The sequence below is a fragment of the Sander vitreus genome, chromosome 3 (assembly GCF_031162955.1).
Source record: "Sander vitreus isolate 19-12246 chromosome 3, sanVit1, whole genome shotgun sequence".
Classification (NCBI taxonomy): Eukaryota; Metazoa; Chordata; class Actinopteri; order Perciformes; family Percidae; genus Sander; species Sander vitreus.
The window spans coordinates 23,020,317-23,041,809 of NC_135857.1; the positions used below are offsets into that span (position 1 = coordinate 23,020,317).

Genomic DNA, 21,493 nt, shown 5'->3' on the forward strand with positions numbered 1-21,493 from the left:
TATTTGACGAGTTGAGGAGTGAGGATGGGTTGACTAGTCATACAGGTGATAAAATGCTTCCTTTCTTTGAATTTCATAGTATATGCTACAATGTGTCCTACACTGTGTGATAGCAGGGCTTTAGTAACACAGGTTGTAACAGGGTTAATAGAGACCTTATCACAACTAAAAGCTTCCATTAATAACATGAATAACCAACTGAAAAAGAGCTTTTTGCTTTTTCACGCTCAGAATAATGCCTAAAATAGGTGCACCATTATGTGCACAGGGTCACCCAGAGAACCATTTAGCTTCAATTTTATGTTTATTGATGAGATTCAAAGCAATAATGCTATTGAGGATCACAAAGGTAATGATTATTGCACATTCTGAATGATGTGACCTTGAGTTGACTCCAGTCTACCTAGTGAGTGAGCGATTGTACCTACCCCCAGAAACAGAATATACTTCAAATGCACTTTAGTTTTACTTGTTTTAATTGTTGCAAGGCATAAGCCATGTCCATTTATGTTCCACAAACAGATGATCTGGCCAATTACCTCATCTGTGCCTCTGGCAAATTAAGAATAATTTTGCTGTGTGAGGATATGGCTCTGTCCCAGTTTCATCTCTGTACATTAGCTGGATCCAGAAGGAAAGGTAATTTGCATTTGTTGTGGATAGTAATGATAAGAATATTATAATCTAATTTTAAAACAATGGAAACATACTGTAATGTGTTTTTGTCACCTTATAAGCACCTTGACCATGCATTTTGTCAATATGACTAAAATTACACTGGCACACATGAAGACTGATCACCTCTGCACACGTAATGCGTACTATAAAGGGCCATTGATCTTAGATCTCAGCGAATTTCTAACACACAATGTGTTACCCAAAGCAAACAATGTAAAATAGGTCCATTAAGAAGTAATGAATCCATCAGAGGGGAATGGATTTTTCTTGAGGCTGGATCAATGGTGCACGTGCATGTGTGTGTGTGTGTGTGTGTGTGTGTTTGTGTGTGTGTGCATGTAAGTATACAGACACAGAGGTGTGGCCTAGTGATTTATAGCATCACCTATAACATGTTTCACACAATGTAACCACCAGGGGATAGAAACAGGTTAGCTGCAGCTGTGAACAGGTGACCGGTGTTCAATTCGCTCTCATCAGAGGCGAGAGTGACACATGCTTGCTGCTAAAGGTCTGCTAACTGTCAGCTTCTGCAAGTGCATGGCATAATGTATACAAACACTTCCTTTCAACGTCTTTACTGTGTGCGCAGGAGAATTCACTTATACTGTAGCTGCATAGTCTGTTGTCACCACCATCATACATATAGCAGATACATTCTCTGTCATGCATATTCATGGCATTGATTGGTATGTACTGAGCGGTTGTGGGGCTACTTTGCTTTTCTTTAATTAGAGTGAAAACGTGTGACACAAAAGGGAATGAATAGGAAATTCAGGGACAGATAGGAATCATTGGCTTTTGTGCCGTGATTTCTTGTGCTGAATGGTGAAAGAGTTCTCTCGGTTTAATCACTGCTCCAGTGAATGGAAACAGGTCCCAGGCGGAGAACACTGTCGCCGACGCAGCTTCTTTCCATAAATTGCAGAGCAGACCTATATTATTGAAATGCTCCATGCAACATTTGATTCGTCACACTTTTTATGTATACAGCTGCCACTTTCCTTTCATTGTGTACATCTTGCAGTGGATGTACCGTCACTCTTTTACTGCTGCATGCATTGCTTCTTTATGTAGGCAGTAGTGATAAAAAGGACAGCTGTCGAGCTCTTTATTTGGAAGAAGTGTCATCTGTCTCAATAGAAGGCACTCAGCCCTGTGTATGTATCATACTGTTGATTTTAGCGACCCATCTTTTCCAGGCAGGCAGCTATTCCTCCTCATACGAAACACTTTTCTTCAACGGTTTAAGAGAGAATGATCACTCCAACTCTACATCTTGGCCCTGATTATTTAGCCAAAGACGAAGAAGGGAATGGTTGTGCAGAAGATCGTCGTGACGCAGCGTTCTCTCCCTTTTCTCTGTTCTCTTCCGTTCTCTGTCTTTGACCATCGTTGAAATGAGATTTCATCTTGATTTTCTTGTCTTGTTAAATCAATAAAAATAGAAGAGGATAAAACAAACTCTACATCTCTACTTCAATTTGACCCTAAATAAAATTGCGCTCTCTCTTCCTTCCTCTCTCTCATTGTATCTCTAGCAATCATAAGTACTCTCCCTGTCTGCCTCCTCTTCCTTCAAAGGAGACTTGAAGACTGCAGGACCATTGTTTACTGCAACCTCTCAGTCTCCCCTGGGCCTGATAAGAACACGAAGAGGGAATAGGATGGCTTTACTGGGGCTCTGTCAGCCACTGAGGTTTAATTACAGACCACACAGGCGACCTCCGTTTGTTAAAGGTCAGAGGGTAGAGGACCCCCAATCTCATGTGAAATACTGATTTATTTGTTCCTGAAGAGACTTTTGTGCTTTAAAAAAATGGCAGAAGTTGGATATTTTGTCACCATGCCTTGAATTGCAATTACTCTAGCTTTATCAGTGGTCACACAGGAGTGGTGTGTGAGGCAAATTAGAATGCTCTAAAAGAAAGACCATGCCCTTATATAATAATGTATCCTACTGTGTATAGAGTTCTGTGTACAGCTTCAAATGTGTACAGATGCAAGTTTTCGGGCATAATTTAATGATCATTTCAATAAAAGATGCGTGCATACTGTGATTTTATGGTTTTTCTCATTCAATAGCTCAGTGCTTCAAAGGTTGTAAATGTTTATTTAGAGGAGTAATGTGCTTCCTTGAAATGCATCAAGGTCATGAGTACATAAAACCTCGATTGGTGGAACAACAGGCTACTAAATGACAGTGCAGTAGTCACTTTTACTTCAAATTAAACAATTAAGGCAATTATACATGAGGTGCAGTGTAATTAGAGGATGCCAGATACTCTTCAAAAAGCCATTTAGCAGCCTGAAGCACTAGAGAAAGACCAGTGCTACTATTGATTTCACATTGATTTTCATTCAGATTTTTGTGCTTCTCTGCCAAACAAAAAGTATAAGAGATTTAGGTCTGCATCTAACACAGAGACAGACATTTTTGATTATTTTTGGTAATGTTGAGTGATATACTTATTTATGTTTCACATAACACTTGGAATGTAAAACTGCTGTTGTAATACAATATTATGAGACCTCTGTTATCTGTCTGTGGAGTGATCTATTTGGAAAAGGGTAGGATGTTGACATTTGTGGGCTTAAGATGACAAAAAGCGTCCATTTGAATATGACAGTTATATTAGAGAGTGTAATTAATAGAGGAAACTAAGGGTGGTGGAAAAATGGAGGGTGACACACTCAAGGGGATAAATGCTGTTACTTACCAGCGAGGTCTCTGCCAACTCCCAGAGCCAGGCCATCTTTGATCCATAGGACAACGCCATGGTAACCGGGGATAGTGCATGGTAACGTCACAAGCTGGCCTGCCACCACAACCAGATCCTGTGGTTGCTGGGAAAACATGGCCTCCGCCCCTTTAGAACAAAAGAAGAAGGGACAGGTTATTAAATCATTACATCATTCTAATATAATCAGGAGAAGAGGGAATAGAAAATTCAAGATAAAAGAAGGGAATAAGTGTGGCTTTACAAACACCTGCTTTCAACGTTTCAAGTGCTGAATGAAGGGAAAATGAAGGGAAGTGCACCATATGCCCATTTCCACCAATTTCACTCAAACCCCTTGTCAAAGTTATGTTGAAAGACCCTAAAGGGTGATTTACAAATGTGGCACATTCTTTTACTATTCATGATATGGAGACAAGATACTGTACATGCATCAGAGGTGTCAGTGCAGTACCAGGACTGAAGCACAGGCTAAGAGACAGTCGTCACAGTTCAGATTGGTTCATGTATGAAGGATGTCACCATTCAGATGGGCTGGACTCTTACACACCACAGCAGATTACATGATCTTGTCTGCCAACACTGCTCTAGTGGCATACATTAACTCGAGCTCACACCCATGTATTCCATCTGTGCAACTGCTATTAGCTGCACTCCTCTTCTGCGTGTTCAGGCAGAAAGTGGTGTGCAGTGAACTCCATTAGAGGCAGAGGGTGTGTTAATCGGGAGGGGTACGGTGGCGGTGGAGAGGGTGGGGGGTAGTGTTGTGGATCAGAGTGGAGGGTACAAAGTGGTACTGATGTGTAGTTAGAAACACTGGCAGGCTGCCTATCAACTAAAGCCCTCATACACATACACACTGACATGCATTCATACAGACGCAGTCTGATTTGGGAGCACAAACTGCAGCAAAGGTTTAAAAGTGTCACTTTCTCTCTCACACTTTACTGAGACAGTTTTAGTTAGCAGCTTTTTCTTATTTTTAAACTTCTAAGTTCTATTGCTTGGATCAGAATGTCTGCCTTTTTCTTGAACAACTTATTCATTCTCCTTGATATATGCAGCTGCACAAATACAGGCACACATACAAACAAGAGCATGTACTTCTATTACACTGAAATGGGCTCTCACGCACATTTTTTTTTCAACTTAGACATATGCAAATAAAAAGCTGATAGAAGAATAACGTAGTGAATTACAATTATGAGCTGAGCAAAGACAGCGTGTTTTCATCTTACAACATATTTGTATAACATTGCAGTCATCTTTGTATCCTTGGTTTTTTTATTCAAAGGACATTTCTTATCCTATTGCAAACAAGGAAATTGAATAGCTTTGTTCTACTATTTCAAACCACATCAGAGAAAAGATTGTTGTCATACAAGAAACTGATTTTAATTTAGTTGGAAAATGCTAAATGAAAAAAAAGTAATTTTTCAGCCTTGAACTGATTTCCATGTGATGGATGCATAGAGATGTAAGCAGAAGTTTTTATATTGATTCATGCGCTCTCTTTCCTGTGCACACTGTCACACCTACACATTACACACAGACAGAAACACACAATCCTGCCTCATTTTAATATATATCTATTACTAAACCAGCACCAGAAAAAAATATGATGTGCTGTGCCTGAAAGCATATAATGGGCTTTTCATCATCTTGAGACTTAACAGCTTCTCCCTGGCTAACCAGGCCCTTCGTAAGTGTGCATGTATATTAGTTGATGCTGGCTAAGTGAGATTTTATCTCACCATATGTATTGCCCTTCAAACCAAGACAGATCTGACCATGTTCCCACGTGAGGAGCTTATGTCGGCTGTACTCTGCTACACATTCAGCACACAGATGAAGCACGCATATATATATAGACAGCTACTCGACAGATCTCTTGGCATGTTCCGGAAAAAAAAATGTAAACGCCAGGGAATCTTGTATCTGCTCAGTCTTGACAGATATTATCAAACCGTTCAGCCTGCACTGTAATCAATTTAACATTGGAGGGATGTCTCTGTTGGCAGCACACATGCCTGCATACTTCCAACAAGCTGCCTATGTCCTCACTCCTGTCCCCATTCTCTGGACTACTCGCCTCATGTGTTATCAAGAAAAAAATTATTGGAGATTATTTTTCAGGCTAACCGTCATGCTGTTACGCATTCTCTCGAGACAGAGCAGCGCAGTTTCAGCTTGAACAATCATATATATAGATTTGATGATGTGTCTGCACAGAGGCAGATTTTAGCACTTTATTACTTGCAGTAGGAGTTCATTCAAATTCCGTGTCATACTTTGCCCTGAAACTATTGTAAACAAATATCTGACTTCTCAAAAAGCCTCCTCCAAAATATTAATTAACTGTGTTCACACGTCTCTTACAGAAATAAGTACATGTGAGCCATTACTTGTAGCTTCACATGAACTTGAGCTGCATGAGGGGAGCTTTCCAAAGTCTAAATAAATAACCCTGATGATGTCATAAGATCTATCACATGACACACTTAAGTTGCATTATGGGAATTGTAGAATCCAGTGTTTTGTGATCTTGACCCATATTGAAGACTTATGCAGTATTCAACCCAAACGCAAAGCAAATTTTCGAGTTTGATCATTTGTGTTTATTTGCGTTACTAGCGAGACGCTCTGGAGAGGAGGAGGGGCTCCATGTATCAACAACGTTTCTTTTGCCATCTCTCTTCTTCTATCATCAACCATGGCCGAAAGAAAAACACTATTGCTGCTTTTGGCCTGTTGTGGAAGTCCCAGATTCGTCGGAAAAACCAAACACTGTCTTGTCTGTGGTTCATAACATCATCCAGAAGCGCACACAGCCCACAGATGGCTACAATAATTTCTTTCCTCCATTTCTGATTGAACAACGTCAGCACGTCAGTTGAATATCAACGTCGATAGGTTTCGCGACACAGCCACACGTGAATACGCAAATTCACGTCTATTCGCATCTTTGTATTGGCCTTGCATGTAATTGTGCCGTGTGAAAAAATTCACTTTGCGTGTGGTGTTAACACAGCATTAAGTTAGCCCCTGACTTGGACTATGGAAGTACAATACTAAATGGCTAGAATAACTCAAACTCTTCAAAAAGACCCTCAGACCAAAGCAGACAAAACGTAGCAAGTAGCAAGGTTGCTACATAGCATAGAAACAAAATATGCATGACACAATAAGCATGGTGAGTATTCAACAACAACAACAACAACCACCAACACCAGCCAATCAAAATCAGATGGACTTGGTCCTACCTCTGAATGATATTAAGTATCCTTTACGAACATTTTCCTATATGTTTGTACTGTTGCCATTTCAAGACTGATGTCCTAGAAGGGCTATTAAAATACACCAGTGATAGGAAGAATCAAAAATGTAACTGACACCAGCTTGCGCTTGTCACTTGAGCAGTTAAAAAGTGACTTCCTTCATTCAATTTAAAGCCTGGCTGAGTCTTCATAGGGACACAGCAGTAAAAAATGAGGTGATGTGTTTGAGGAGGCTGGGGCTTACATCAAGGTGGCTACATTCATTCATCCATCCCTTCTGTACGGAATAAATCCCTGTCACACCTGTGACTTGTCACATTTATCCTTCACTGGGCATCACAGCGTTGGCAAAAAGATGTGCCCCAATCAAGGCATGTGCCCTTCTTTATTCTCTACCGGGCATGACAAGCAACAGAGTAAAGACAACCCCTGTCTCCCCCACTAAATTCATGAAAAATAGTTTCATAACAAAAATCCACAATTAAAGTGACTATTTGTAACTTCTTAATGTTTCTAAAGCTCTGTCATTTTTTCTTAATTGACTTATAACAGCAAATGAGACTAACAGTGAAAAGAAAGTTATTTCTATATAGTTTTTAGTAAGGCCTCTGCCCTGGGTCGATTTTTCCAGGTAGACGGCACTACAGTAACACATTCTGAGGGGTCACAGATTTTTTTTTTAACACCGGAAAAGCCAGTGTTATGCCATATGCCAGCGGAGCCAGGTAAAAGGAAGCAGGAGATTTCTTTATATAGGCCTAATTGTATTTTAATGTTATTTTAGAAGTTATCTGCTGTAGTTATGGCTGATACTGGGGCAGGACCATCACAGGAAAGAAGGAAATTAAACGAAGAACAACTAAAAGACAAAAGGGAAAAGGAAACGTGAGTCCCACTCGGTCGGGCTATCAACAGATGGAGACAATTACGGGATTGTAAATGATTCAGAACCGACCCTGAATTGGCCCTCATGTATGTAATATGTCTATTTTATTCATAAAATAACTCTATAGTGTGCAATGTGGTTGTACGTCAGTAGCCAACATTAAATTACGTCCCCTTTCCATTTAGCGTGGAGGTTTTCCTGTTACTCCGTGTTTGTGTTGGCTTACTATTTTCTTTCCCCTTGACCCCTGTAACGTAATTATTATTACGTTGGTTGCTACAATAAACTCTTAATGTTTTGACTCATAACACAGTGACAGTGATACCCGGTTTAGCTCACGAGACATCCAAAGTAGGCTAAGTTACTGTATGCAACACTTGAAATGCAAAGATGCATCTGTAACTCTGACCTCCGGATAACGCTAACTCAGTAATATACAGTGGGCAATACAGCACCGTAAAGAAAAGACCATTACGACAGTAGTTGTGGTAAAAACACTACCGCTTTTGTCCAAAGCGGCCGCTAGAATCAACACTAAAGTTACATATAGTAAATGTGCCCAGGTGTAGTTGGAGAACCACATTAATAATGCTTTATTAAGCATCCTAACAGGGTTTACTAAAGAGCTAGTTAAAAACAACATGAATAATAAAATGAAAATCATGCCAATTTGCTGTGAGACAAATGGGCCATGACTTCAGGGGTTAGGTTCTGTAAATGTGTGGGCACACAGAACAGAAACATACAACTTTTGTCGGTCACTAGAGACAAAAGCCCTGTGGGTTTTCTCACTCAGCAACAGCCAAACCTGTACTATGAATAGAACGTCAAATAATAACACAAGTGAACTACTTAGTTTGTTTTCATCTATTGTCTGGGAAGATTAATAGACAACCTATGGCTGTGCAGACATTATATAACAATCGCCATGAATTAAATCTATCAACAAAGCTCAGGTTATTACAAGAAACAGAGCTCAATGCTTGTCTATAATTATCGACTTCCAAATGCACAAAGAAAATATAAAAAAATGTTTTCTACATTTCTATATCCACACATCTGTATCTATAAAAGTAAATTAGGGTGGTGAACCCCGTTGCAAACGTTTTTGCATTACCCCTTACTTGATATATTTATGTGCATCAAATCCTAGACTATGATTCATGCTGGGTGTAATTCAGTGCCCTGCATTTAGAAAGGTGAGGTCAGAGATCTTTGATAAGGACTGCCCAGTTGTTTCAAATGGTAGAAAAAAGCAGGTAGTTAAATACTGTGCACAGAGCTATATTCATAATGTGGACCGGCACTTTGCTTTGCCTAATGTTGTCATTTCACTTCAGATAATTTGTTTACCATTGGACAGCTGCTGCATTTCCACACACTACAGCACTATTTTCCCCTCGGCGGTAACTGCCCCCAATTCCATCGCTTTTTGCCAATCAGGCCTGGAAATTACCATTACGGACACACATTCAGCCCACTTCAGAGAAATAATCAGCATGCTGTCTATGCGGCATGTGGCCACACAGCACCAAAGCTTAGCCCAAGATCATTATCAAAAACTATTACCCCTCTGGCCTGTGTATTTTATACCAGCAATTTAGATGCACAGGGGGGCTTCAGAATACGGAGGAGCATGTGAGTTGGTCATATGTATTGTAGTTTGGTAGCCAAAGACCACGGTTTCTTTTTAATGACAATGCTGCTGGAAGTTTTCAGTGGTATGTAAGTGGAAGCAGTATAAAGAGAAACAGGTGGGGTGAGATGAGAGGGAGAGGTTTATTTGTATCTTCCTCTAACCCACTGGTAGGGTTGCCTTTTGATAAAGGTATGAATTTAGAGAATAAATTAAAATATTCTTATAGATCCTATTGCAATGATTGTCAAATAAAGAATATCATCCACTTGCCCTGCAGGGGCCCCTACTGGTCCATTTGTTTAAACCACAAAGAGGAGATGCAACCCACAGGAACCAGCTTTCCAAGCACCTGAACAGACTTTCTTTTATCTACTCTTTCCAAAGCTTTGTAAACTATTACTTAACACTTCTTAAAGGAATCCAGCTGTTTCTTTTCTGGCCTGTAGGTAAATATGAACAAATGCCCTGCAATTAGGATTACTCATCTAAACTGCAACTGAAAGTTGCCTGTTGCCCAATCCATCTCTCCATCAGACCTCCTACTCCTCTGAAGTAGCGTTTTTGTCCTCCATCACCAGACACTGATTAGTGATAAACCCACAACTCCAGCATGCATTCTCTCCTTCTCACCATACTTCTAATGGCCATGATTTGTGCACTTTAATTATCAGCAGCATGATCATTAATTTGACACTGTCAGTGAAGCATGCTGCTGTGACATTCATCAGTCCATAGCAACCACAAAAGAATGAATTCTATCTCGCCTGTGGTTATATGACTCCCATCCATGTTGCTGAAAGTCAGTTTCAGATTGGTGATAAGTGCATTCTGAATGTCTGAAAAAGCATTTTGACAAATTTTAAAAAGGAAGAGACCATAATTTCAGAGATGTTAAAGCAACATTACTGCAAATGTGTGACAGAAACTTGGCAGGAAAACAGCCAACTAATTACTAATCATGGCCACTGAAAGTCACGCTTCGATCAACTATGTTTTATAATCTAATTTATTCACAATATTAATTGAGAAGCAATGGGTCACCCAATAGTTCTGATTAGCTGTGATTGATGTACTGCTTGTTAGAGTTTAATAAGGCAATTAGAGGGTCATTTTCTTGATTTTTGGCACTTTGAACTTATTAAAACCATAACCTTGCATATTTCTAATAACACGTTTAGTAAACAATACATAGAGATGCTTAACACATAGAGCCAGAGCACTGCGCACACACATACATACATTGTACTAGACAGCACACTAATTTAATTTAATTTAATTTAATATTTATCTGTCAGGGACAGTGCATACTAATAAACATTTCTGTAAACATGCCAGAATTGCGGTCCCTGCAAGATGTTGCACTAGGCTCCCTTAGAAACAATGATAGGCATTCTAACATGAGCATGACATTAAATACAAATATAAATACATGCGCACTAGATAAAATCATTCTTGTCGAAAATCACATTTCATTGTAGATTAAAAAACAAACAAATAAAAAACACCAAAATCAACATAATTAAATAAATCTTTAGCCTATAAACCAGACATACAAAATGAATAAAAATATTTAAAAAAAATTTAAATTTAAAAAGAAAAAAAAAGAATCAATGTTGACATCTTTGGCTTGTGACAAGCCATTTCTTTTTGCATTAGACTTAAATGAGTGACATGATGTGGACTTTATTATTGATTGTGGTACTGTATTCATCTGATGTGCTGCCCTGAAGGAAAAGACAGCCTGGCTGAATGCAGTGTTTCTCCGTGGGATTGTGCAGGAACCAACTCTGCAGGTTAAAAATGAATAGTTTAGCTCGCCTTGCTGAAATAAATCTGTAAACCTCCATGAATAGTACAGCATGTACAGTAAATGTACATGCTGTACATCTTTTTATGAACTCAAGGCATTCTGACATAAATTGCCTTCAGTGTGTTCTGAAAAGCGGAAATTACTTAAGACCACTATAAAAAAGGTCTACCTTCAGAGAGAGGAGGAACAATGATAATGTCTCAAATATTTCCCGTAGCATTTACGCTTTGCTCAAGGTGGTACATGAGTATTCACAGTAACAATGGGCTTTTTTCTGTCAAATTCTGGATTTTGACATTTTTTTAAACCTTATATCACTAAGGTTTTGGCCCCCTGTTTCTCAGAGCACTGACTGTAGGCTTTTGTTACATTGGCTACTTCATTGCAATAATAAATATTTCATAAAGCTCTGTCAAGCCCATAAGAGGAGGCATGCATTTCTATCAATCTGTCTTCCTCATCAGAATGTTCAAATCCCTTTTCCTGCCTGTCCACTTGTGAAACAAACACAGTTGTATGCAGACTGATAATACGCCAAGCCTATCTATGCTGCGACGGCTGCCATTATTATCAAGATTTGTCTGTGGAAATGAAAATTCATGAAGCAGGGATGATAAACATCAGTGCTGCTGGAAGACGTTGTATTTATGCCCTCTCTCACACTGTGCATTAGTGGAGCATGACAGTTGCCAAGACATAATCAAGACGGATCGCCTCTGATGATGACTTCTAAAAATTACAAATGGCAACAGCGGGAAGGCCTTGAAGGCGCTCGCTTTATTATCAGCTACACAGCCAAAAAAAGTGTGATTCCATGGACATCAGTAGCTGGGGTATCAAGGGCCACAAACGGATTATTAAATCACTCTAGGCTGCAGCTTTTCTGGCTGTTGAAATAACAGGGGTTCCAAAGGTCATCAAGACATTATGAGCCATAGAACAGATTCTTACCCTCAAGCAAATTTGGTTTAACTTCTTCTATGATGGATAAAAAAAGAGAATGCTGAAATATAATGGTCTTCAAGGTTTTCAGCCTCTAAACAGTCAGAGTAGTGTGAAATCAAACACACACAGTAATCACTTTCTAGATGTATGCCAGCTTTGTGCTGGAAATACAAGACCTAGTCTGACCACTGATTGTAATTACTGTTATAAAGCAGCAACTCTTGTGGGCTGGTTTCCAAGGTAACTACAGTTCAAAGAGAACGGTTCAAATATTCTAGTTAGCATAAATGCGACTGAACGCCACATAACTCTCCTCCCCTGGCTGGTATTGATTAAAAAAAGTGTGGGGAAATGGAGCAACTCGCTTTGCAAACCGGACTACTTTATTTTAGCGTACACTTTTGCATAATGGGAAGCAGGGACATAAAAGAGATGCAAATGAGATGGAGAAGAGAAGAAGTTTGGGACTTTAGATGGGCCCTGATTGAATAGGAAGGGTCCCTTCTGTTTCTCTACTCCATCAACACATCCTTTCTATGTCAACTTTTACCTCTTCATCGCCTCCTGCCTCTTCAGAGCGCTCTGCCACTGGTGTATTTGTTTGTTTTCAGAGCTCAAGGCCAGCCTTGCTATTGTCTCTCTGCTGATACATCAAGACTTGAGTGTTTACTGAGTGTAAGAAGTCAAGTGATTTGCAAAGGGAATATGTTTGTGCAGGAGAGGGACCTTAAAGGGTGTTCAAAGTGAGCTTACATTGGGATTGATCATGTTCATTAAGGAATGATGAGCATTTGAAACAGACTCAGGTGGTTGATTTGATGGATGTGGTGTGGAGAGGGCCTTAGTCCAAAAGGGCATATCATATATATTTTGAGGGAGAGTCCCATTTTTCTATTACATGATATGTCACAGGCACAGAAAGCCACATTAAGCTGCCCTTTGTCCAGCAATAACTCATATTTTGTAGGGCTGACAAGATAAAAGTGTACCTTGACTTTCAAGACTTGGAGCAGGTTCTCTTTGAGTAAGATCAAATCAAGAGATATAGATCAAAGCTCTTGGGGGAAAAAAGCCGAAAGGGATGTATCTGTGTGTCTGAAAGGTTTCAAAAATGTGTCCAATTCATACAAAGGTTTTAATAAGTCAAATAAATTGCTAACAAGGCGAGGTGTTCAGATTTGGGACAACAATCAATGTTTCACATGTTTTAATAATATATCATAGTTAATTGTTAAAGAACATATTGCATTTCGGTTTTCCCTTATTTCCACAACTTTATTGTAACTAAAAAAGCACCAGTAAATTTTGTGATGAATACACTGAGGCTACATTTCTTTCATAAAATGAAAAAATATACATATTATAGAAGGCAACCCCATAAAAAAGGTGAACTGGGGGGAGGAGACTCCATAAATAAGCCACCTGATTAGATTTTTTCCAGGTTCTCACAGCACACAGTGATGGCATTTTTTCTGTCAAGCTCTTTCTTATCTCTTCACTCTATACAACATAAACTGTGGAACACACAGAATTTTGTTCTTTATGAGGAAACATTCAGCGACAAAAGATGGTGCGTTATGTCTGCATTGTTGCTGGCAAGATGTACAAAGGTACAAGGAGTGTGAGATGGGAGAAGAAATATAGGCTCCGTTAGTTTCCTTCAACTGATTCACATGTTTTAAGTGCTTTTGCAGATAGATGGATAGATAGACAGACAGACAGAAGTGGAAGAAATTGTCATATCACTTTTTTTTCCAACGTAAATTCCTCTTATACATGGCTTTATTCATTCAACACATTTCTTGTTGGCTTCAATGGATTATAGTAGAAAGAATGATACAAAAAGAATGATAAGACCCCTGCTCTTACCATTTCTCAAGGGACACAGCAGTTAATGCTCACATTTCTTCAGTTGAGATGGATTTATAATTATCCACTTCCAGTGATTAATGATCTTGTAATTATCTGCAATGAACTATATCAACACAGACTTGTGTGGCTTCACTCACAATCTTATTCTGTGATAATAATAACAATAACACTGTAAGGATGAGGAGAGAAGCACTGTGTCATTGATAGCAAATCACAGTGCTTATTCCTAACTAAACAGCATATTTTCACAAACATTGCCTTGGCTTGGAAACACTCTTCTAACTGTAATGTAGCCATAACCCTCTGCCATGTTAAGAATAACGAGCATAAGCAGTGTCATGATTACTTTTCTCAAAGATTTTATTTATTACGTTATGAATTTTAACAATCACCAAGCAAAAATTGGAATGGTCTTCTGGAAAAAAGGAATGCAGCCTCATTAAAAGAGATGTTCTCCCTGAGCTTTCTCTGACTCATAAAATCCCCATTTGCCACCCTCCAGACAGTGGAGACATCCATTTTCCTCGCATCGTCTTCAACTATTTGCTTTCCTTAGAGACAGCCTCATATCATTCTTCTTCACTGGCTGCTGTGACATTGAAAGAGACCCCTAATCAAAACATTTGTCTTTCTTTCAGCCTGCGCTCAGACCGGTGAATGAGAGCTGACACCAGAGGGAGATGTATTTGTCCCAATAAGAGCCTCATCTCCGTGTCACCGCCGGGCAAGTGTTTTATCTCGACAGGGCACTGATGAATCCGCCACTTAGCCTTGATTTGGAGGAGCGGCTCGCCACTGCCAAAGTGCTAGGTTAAATCACAACGTCAGTGGCTCAGCCATAGCCATTTCAGGCAACTCAGACATTCTGCCTTTACCATAAATGCTCATACATGTTGCAATAAGGATCTCTTCCTTCTCTTTTGTGAAGTGAGCTGTAATTGCAATGTAATGTTGTAGTAGGAATAACAATTATAGTATATTTTTCTTGTATTACCATTTTTGTTCACGTGAATATGTGTCAATTATGGAACTTTATAAAGTTCCAGGATGTCTGCCTTTTTCTGCAGACAGTGAAAACAGCTGGCTTAACACCATTTCTTAGGTGGTGTTAAGCCATAGTTGTACTGCTAAACTTCAGACACTCAACATATTGTTTAGCTCAACGCTCTCAGGCATTCGCAACATGTGCTGCCTAATTAAACTAACTAACTAGCTAAAAGGAGAAGAAAATAGGCACACTACATAAGACAGCCTATTGAGGTAGTTAACAGCTCAGGAGAAGGCTACTGATCTTTTGTGTGATTTTCAAAGGGCGCTGTTTCAAAGGAAGGGCTCAGATGTTTGCACTCAACATCCATATGATTATGCCATGTTCAAATTCCAAAACAACTCCATCCATAGATAGTAAATCATCTCAGGTTTGATTTTCTGATAGATCACTGTCGCCACCTGCTCATAATAGCATGGCTTAAATGACAGCCTCCATTTTTCTATTAGAGAGTATTTAACTTACCCCATCTGGTTATCAGGTTGTAAGGTGTAAGCAGCTCTAAACGCAGGTGATGAGGATGAGTGTAATACACTTTGGATTTAACCAAATGCATGTCCATCGCTGCTATAGTTAGTACACATTAGCTACATTAGTGAAAAAAGCTTTTTGGAAAAGTGGAGAAAGCAATGGGTGTATGTGTGTGTGTGTGAGAGAGAGAGAGAGAGAGAGAGAGAGAGAGAGAGAGAGAGAGATGAGAGGCAGGCTCCTGCTAGATACAGTACCTGTCAGACAGAGTGGAATGTTGTTACAAGACAAGGGAGGAAAAGCAGGATTTATTAAGGTGTGCAGGATACCACTGACATAAGATAAGAGGCCTGAGTCGGAACTACATTATGCCACATCTTCACTAAGAGGACTCTGTCATGACAGGAGTAAAGATCCATTTCAGTGCGGAAGCCACTATAATACTTGACTGCAGAAAGCCATTACCTTTCAAGTATATACTCTACCTTTAAGTGCATATAAGGCAATAAGCAGACACTCTATCCTGTAATTTCATTTGGATTCTCAAAGCCTTTTCTTTGAAAAGCTGCCCTTAAATGCACAAAAATACTATTTTCAGAAAGCTGTAGGCAATGTCTTTAAAGTGGCAAAAACAGTGTAAAGCTGTGGTTTGTTTGGAATGGGAACTCAGCTTTTGTAAGAGGTGCTGTTTACAGTTAGAACACCAGACAAAGATGATTGTCTGCAAAGTCATGGATGGCACTAAAGTTAGGAGCTCAACAGTGTGTCCTAGAGCGTCCTTTACCAGTCTGTGTGGTTCTTCAGCAGTACATCACCAAGCCCTACATGGGACAACAAAACATCTCCCCTTGGACTTGCTTTCACACTGTCACCTAGTACACAACACACCTTTTCGTGACAATCTCTCAATCAAAGCTTAATTTGCATTTCAAAGTAGCACTTTACAGCCATGGAGAAGACATAAAATCACACCTGCCTTCAAATAAATAAATGGGAATTCAAAATGGTGTAAAAAATGATATAAAGCAGAGCCGGTAGAAAACTAAGCTTGTTGTATTTTATGTCATCTACAGTGCATTAGCAAATGCCATAAAAGTGCACAGCTGTGCGAGATACGGTAGTCATAAGATTTAGGGGACTAAAGGCAGTAATATAAATGGGGGGGGTAATGATAGAAAAAGGTTTGCCAGAAACTCTGTGGGCAAAAAGCCTAAAACTAATTGAAAAAGCTCCCTTTTACTTTGAGCATTTTCTCCTTGGAATCACGCAATATTCTAAGCCGATCCATTTATTTAAAAAGCTGTTTATCAAACTACTTTTCTTGAATGGAAATAAATACACCTCACTCGATAAGTTTTTTTCACCCAAGTCGAAGGCCCTTCACCTTGGTCAACCATATTTTCATGAAATGTTCTGCCTTCAACAGATGCTTTAAATGTTCCTCTTTGCAAATAAAAATTCTCCACTTGACTGGTGTCTACCATGACCAGCGTGACCAGCCGGCCCGTCTGTGAGGGTCACTCCTGTGGGCCACTGTTGGGGAACCAGTGAGCTCACATGCATCACATGCATATGATAAAGTTGTCCAAAACCATTTATGTTTAGTTTTAAGGACTGGATAATTTGCTACTGAACTGTAAATTGCTTCTGCCAAAGCCCCGGTAAATAACAAAAATCATATATAAACCAAAGGCTGAGTTTGATAGGAAGATTATTGAGTGCTGTAATATAAGTGTTGATTCTGACAGAAATGAGCAGTGTGCATTAAAGGGATACTTCACCGATTTAGCATGAAGCTTTGTATCAGTAGAAACACGGTAGTATTTTTGGATGTCCGTGCTTCCATACCTCATGTCCCCCTGAGACGAGAGATCTCTGTATTGTGGGTCTGGAAAAAATCTTCCGATGATGCAAAACGAAGATTTTTGCCCAGAGGCAATGGACTACAGCCAGTAGTAGGAGCTACTTCCGCATGTTTTCAACCCGCCCATAGGTGGTTGGACTGTTGTCTTTACACAAAGTTTCCCAAAGCAAAACGAGCGTCAGCCATCTTGAAGCTTCGCTTAACAAAGCTCCGTCTTCTTAGCAGAAAACTTTTAAAACAATTATGTGCATTCAAACTACCGCACATGTATACCACCGGGATACATTGGTACAGACCGGAGAATATGCAGGAAACTTTATTACAGACGGAATACTCGACACACTACGCGAGCTTCGCCTGTTACGGAGACCAGCACCTCAGCCAGCGGTGTCGCCCGATGGCGCTAGCCGGGAAAAGGGACCTCGACGGTGGTTCGACCTCGGTGGAAAGCTAACGCTAGCCGGCCACCTGTTCAATCAATCCTGCTTGCAAGGGTCCGCTCATTAGACAACAAACTGGACTACATCCAACTTCAACGAAACTCCCAACGCGAGTTCAGAGACTGCTGTGTTTTTGTTTTTGTGGAAACATGGCTGAACAACAGTGTACCGAACTATCCAGCTACCAGGCCTACTGCTCTGTTGCCGGGTAAGACTAATGGAGGTGGGCTGTGTTAACACGGACAGGTGCAGAAATGGGGGTGCTTGTATCCAACTAACTGCTAACTGCTGGTGGAGTTTGTGACTGTTAAATGCCAACCATTCTTTACGGCTGTGTTTATACTCTGTGTTTACAGCCCACCAAGTACTAATGCTAAATGTAGCCTGTTTCGTATGTCGTTTTTATATAATGTTGTTTTTATATATTTTAAATGTGTAACACCACTTCAGCCACGGTGAAACGTTGTTTTGTGTATATGGTTGAAATGACAATAAAACACACTTCAGTTGAGTTGACTGTCTCACTGTCTGTCTGTCTGTAAACAGTAGGCGTGGCTTGGGAGTGGACTCTAAAGGAGCGAAGCAAGTGCTTTCTGGGATTTGGTGTCTTTCATCCACATGAGCCAAAAACACATTTTCTGGTTTTTCTCGGCCTAGAAGCCACCAATTAAAAAAAAGAAAATCACATTTCTACTACATAAGTGACCCAATTTAAAGATATATTCATCTTTCCAATGGTGAAATATCCCTTTAACATATATCCCTTATAGTGACACCCTTATGACCACTTTGTTCCTTCATACTTGCATTTAACCTTGGCTGAAATAGTGCTGAATATGAATAATAGGTTGCAGGTCCTAACCTGTGTGCTGGTGTTAACCTGTGTTAAAGAATACATTCAAATGCATTGCCAGGATATAGCAGCATGCATAATGCCTCTCCATTAATTTGCTGGTGCATATTTTCATGAATAGTTATTGCTGGTATCCCTGTATCTCCGAGGTAATGAAGTCATCATTCAAATAAAAAGGGAGATGTTTAATCCACAAACCAAAAAAAGACCAAAAAGAAAAGCGAGGACTAAAATGACCTAAATTTACTCCGCTTGACTGGTGTCTACAATGACCGGCGAGACCAGGGGTGGCCGGGGACTGTGAGGATGGCTCCTGCGGGCCATTTTTGGGGAACCAGTAAGCAAACACAGAAGCAAGCTGTAGTCTTCAGTGGATCCCAGGAGTGGTTTGATGCTGAGGCTTAGGTACCTCTCATCTTAGGTTGCTGTCTCTCAGTGCTCCTGGCCTCCCCCGGGGCACTTTGCCACATCCAACTCAGCATCCTGGTTACTAGACTGTGAAGCCTCAAGAAATCCTTTTTTCCAAGACTACTCCTCTCCTTTTTTTCCACACCTCTTGAACTTTCTTTTGCCGACAGCATTGCCTGGGGCCATAATTCAGCTCCCAATAGTGGAAGGGCTTTGAACCCCCACACTCCTCCCATCGCTACCTCTAAACCCCGACCGAACATAGTCTCTACCTTTTACCCGTTCCCATTTTTCTAATTTGATATCAGCTTTGCTCTTGCCAGTTTCCATTTTCTGTGCAGGTAAAATGAGAGATGCAGTTGAACCTTTGTTTTAAAAAATAGAAAGAAAAAATCAACAAGTAGTCCTCGCTCCTCTCAGCTTTGCCTCCTCTACACTTTTAACTCAGTTGGATGTTGATTTGTCTGACTCTGACAAGGTTTCACAACGGATCCTCCCACCGTGAAGTGTTAGGTGAGGAAGCTGAGCAGTTTAGGAGTGGAAGTCAGACATTATTAAGTCAGTTGTATGACAGAGTTCCCCTCACACTTTGTTGTTGAAAATGTCTTTATTAGGAGTAACCCCTTGAGATGCAGCATCTCGTTTTCGAGGGGGGTCAAAAACTTTGTAACTCATTAACAATTGAGGGAAAAGTCATTTACTGCAAATGCCTCTTACTCACAATGTAGCTCTACTAAGGCACACCATACAAAAGAGAGGACAACCAGAATGCAAAGGACAAAAAGCAGTCATACAAACGGTGCCATCCACTGTAGAGTTCTGTACCTCATTTTGACTCAAGTCACATAATACATTTTAACACTTATGCCTCTTTTAAACTTAACCATAAGAAGTACACAAACAAGTACTCAGCACTGTCAACATTAATTTAGGCATTACATCTTGCTGCCATCTTGTCTCTTTGCTCTGCCTGTCTGTGCTTCTTGTGCTCTGCCTCTGAGATTTTCTCAGAGGCAGAGAGAGAGAGACTGAGAGTTTCATTAGTGTATAGTTAGGCTAATCTTCTGTTGCTTGTTACTGTCCCAGCAATGTTGTGAAGCCTCAGCCTTCAAATAGAAACAAAAAATTTACAATGCCATTACATCTGTATTGAAAATAAAATACAAATAATGAAATGTCACTGGCTACAGAAACCCCAAATTACACAAACTTGTAATTATAAAACAGTACAGAGTATTACTGACAACACTTTCAGAGATAAAGTAGGCTACTTGCTGTACCTGAACATGGGGGTTAGATATATTGTAGGCCTATACCAAAACTACACTGAGAGTGTTAGTTACTATATACTATAACGTATAACTATTCAAATATAATGTAAGCAAATTTAATGTTGGGGAAGTAAAAGTTTCTTGAGAAGGGCACTATTCTGAGGATGTCCTTCTCTGTGGCCATTAACATGAATGTTTCCAGGTGTTCCTGAGAATTTCTGCTCCTTAAGCGATTCTTAATTCTAAATGACTAGGCCCTATTCATTTTGTCTGTGAAGCTTTCACAAACAACCACCAGGTCTTTGCCAGTTCCACAATAGTAAACGCAAATATGAAAGACAAGGAAAAACTGCACTCTGATGGAAGACAGAACAGAAAGGTGAAGCTAGGATTTTTTGGTTAAACTTTTGGTTAAATTTGATGAATTATTTAGCCCCCTTCCCTGTTTGTCAGCATGTTTAGAGTGGTACCAATGCATGCCTGATGTTTTCCCGTTTAATTCAATACCATAGTCTTCATCCTAGCAGCAAAAGTGAGCTCACTACAACCTCTCATATACAACAAAGTGAAATCGCGGTCAACCCGTGATTAATTTCTAACGTGTTTAATGTTTAAAATTAACAGAAATTATTAAACATGTTAAGTTTGACAGCACTAAATGGCACGATCATTTTCATAATCATGAGGCACACCCATGTTGATAGCTGACTATGCAATTCGCTAAGATAGGGATAAAGGCAGCCTATTATAATGTGTCCTGCTCCTGGCACTTACCAGTAGCCTACCTCTTGCTGATGTGAAATTAACTCTGCTGTCTGTCCCTCATCATGTCCGTCTGTGAGCTTTTTGCATTTTGCTGCATCAGTCTCGACAGCCTCTTTTCTTAGAATTTTTCCCATCCACCTTACTCCTTACGTTTTCTACTTGCATTGTCACGTCTAATGATGTAGGCCTATAGACTGGGTAAACCCAGCCCGATCTGCCGGCGATTTGATTTCTTCCTTAGTTTTTTTTAATTTATTTTTTTTACACGTAGCATATAAGTGATCATATTAGTGCCCCCTGCTGTTGGCTGTTATTATTGCTTTATTAGACTTTTTTTGTGCCGACGGCCGTCGGTTGGACGGCCGTTCTGGACTTTTCCCGAACGCACAGATTGTCAGTCCGTCCCTGGCTAAGAGTGTATGCTGGTGTTGATCTTAACCAATTTTTTTTTTAGCATTAGTATAATCAACTTTTATAGGGCCAAATCTGTATGTATTATTTATAGCTTCATCCTATTATCACTTTTT

At 39.9% G+C, this 21,493-nt stretch overlaps 1 protein-coding gene across 1 annotated transcript in view; it reads right to left on the reverse strand.

Annotated features, from left to right (window-relative positions):
- kirrel3b (kirre like nephrin family adhesion molecule 3b) overlaps nt 1-21,493 on the reverse strand; it is a 172,720-nt gene that overhangs the window by 63,013 nt on the left and 88,214 nt on the right. The window contains exon 2 of the mRNA XM_078244164.1: nt 3,399-3,548. Within this exon, the coding sequence (XP_078100290.1) occupies nt 3,399-3,548 (150 nt within the window). The remainder of the gene's footprint in view (nt 1-3,398; nt 3,549-21,493) is intronic.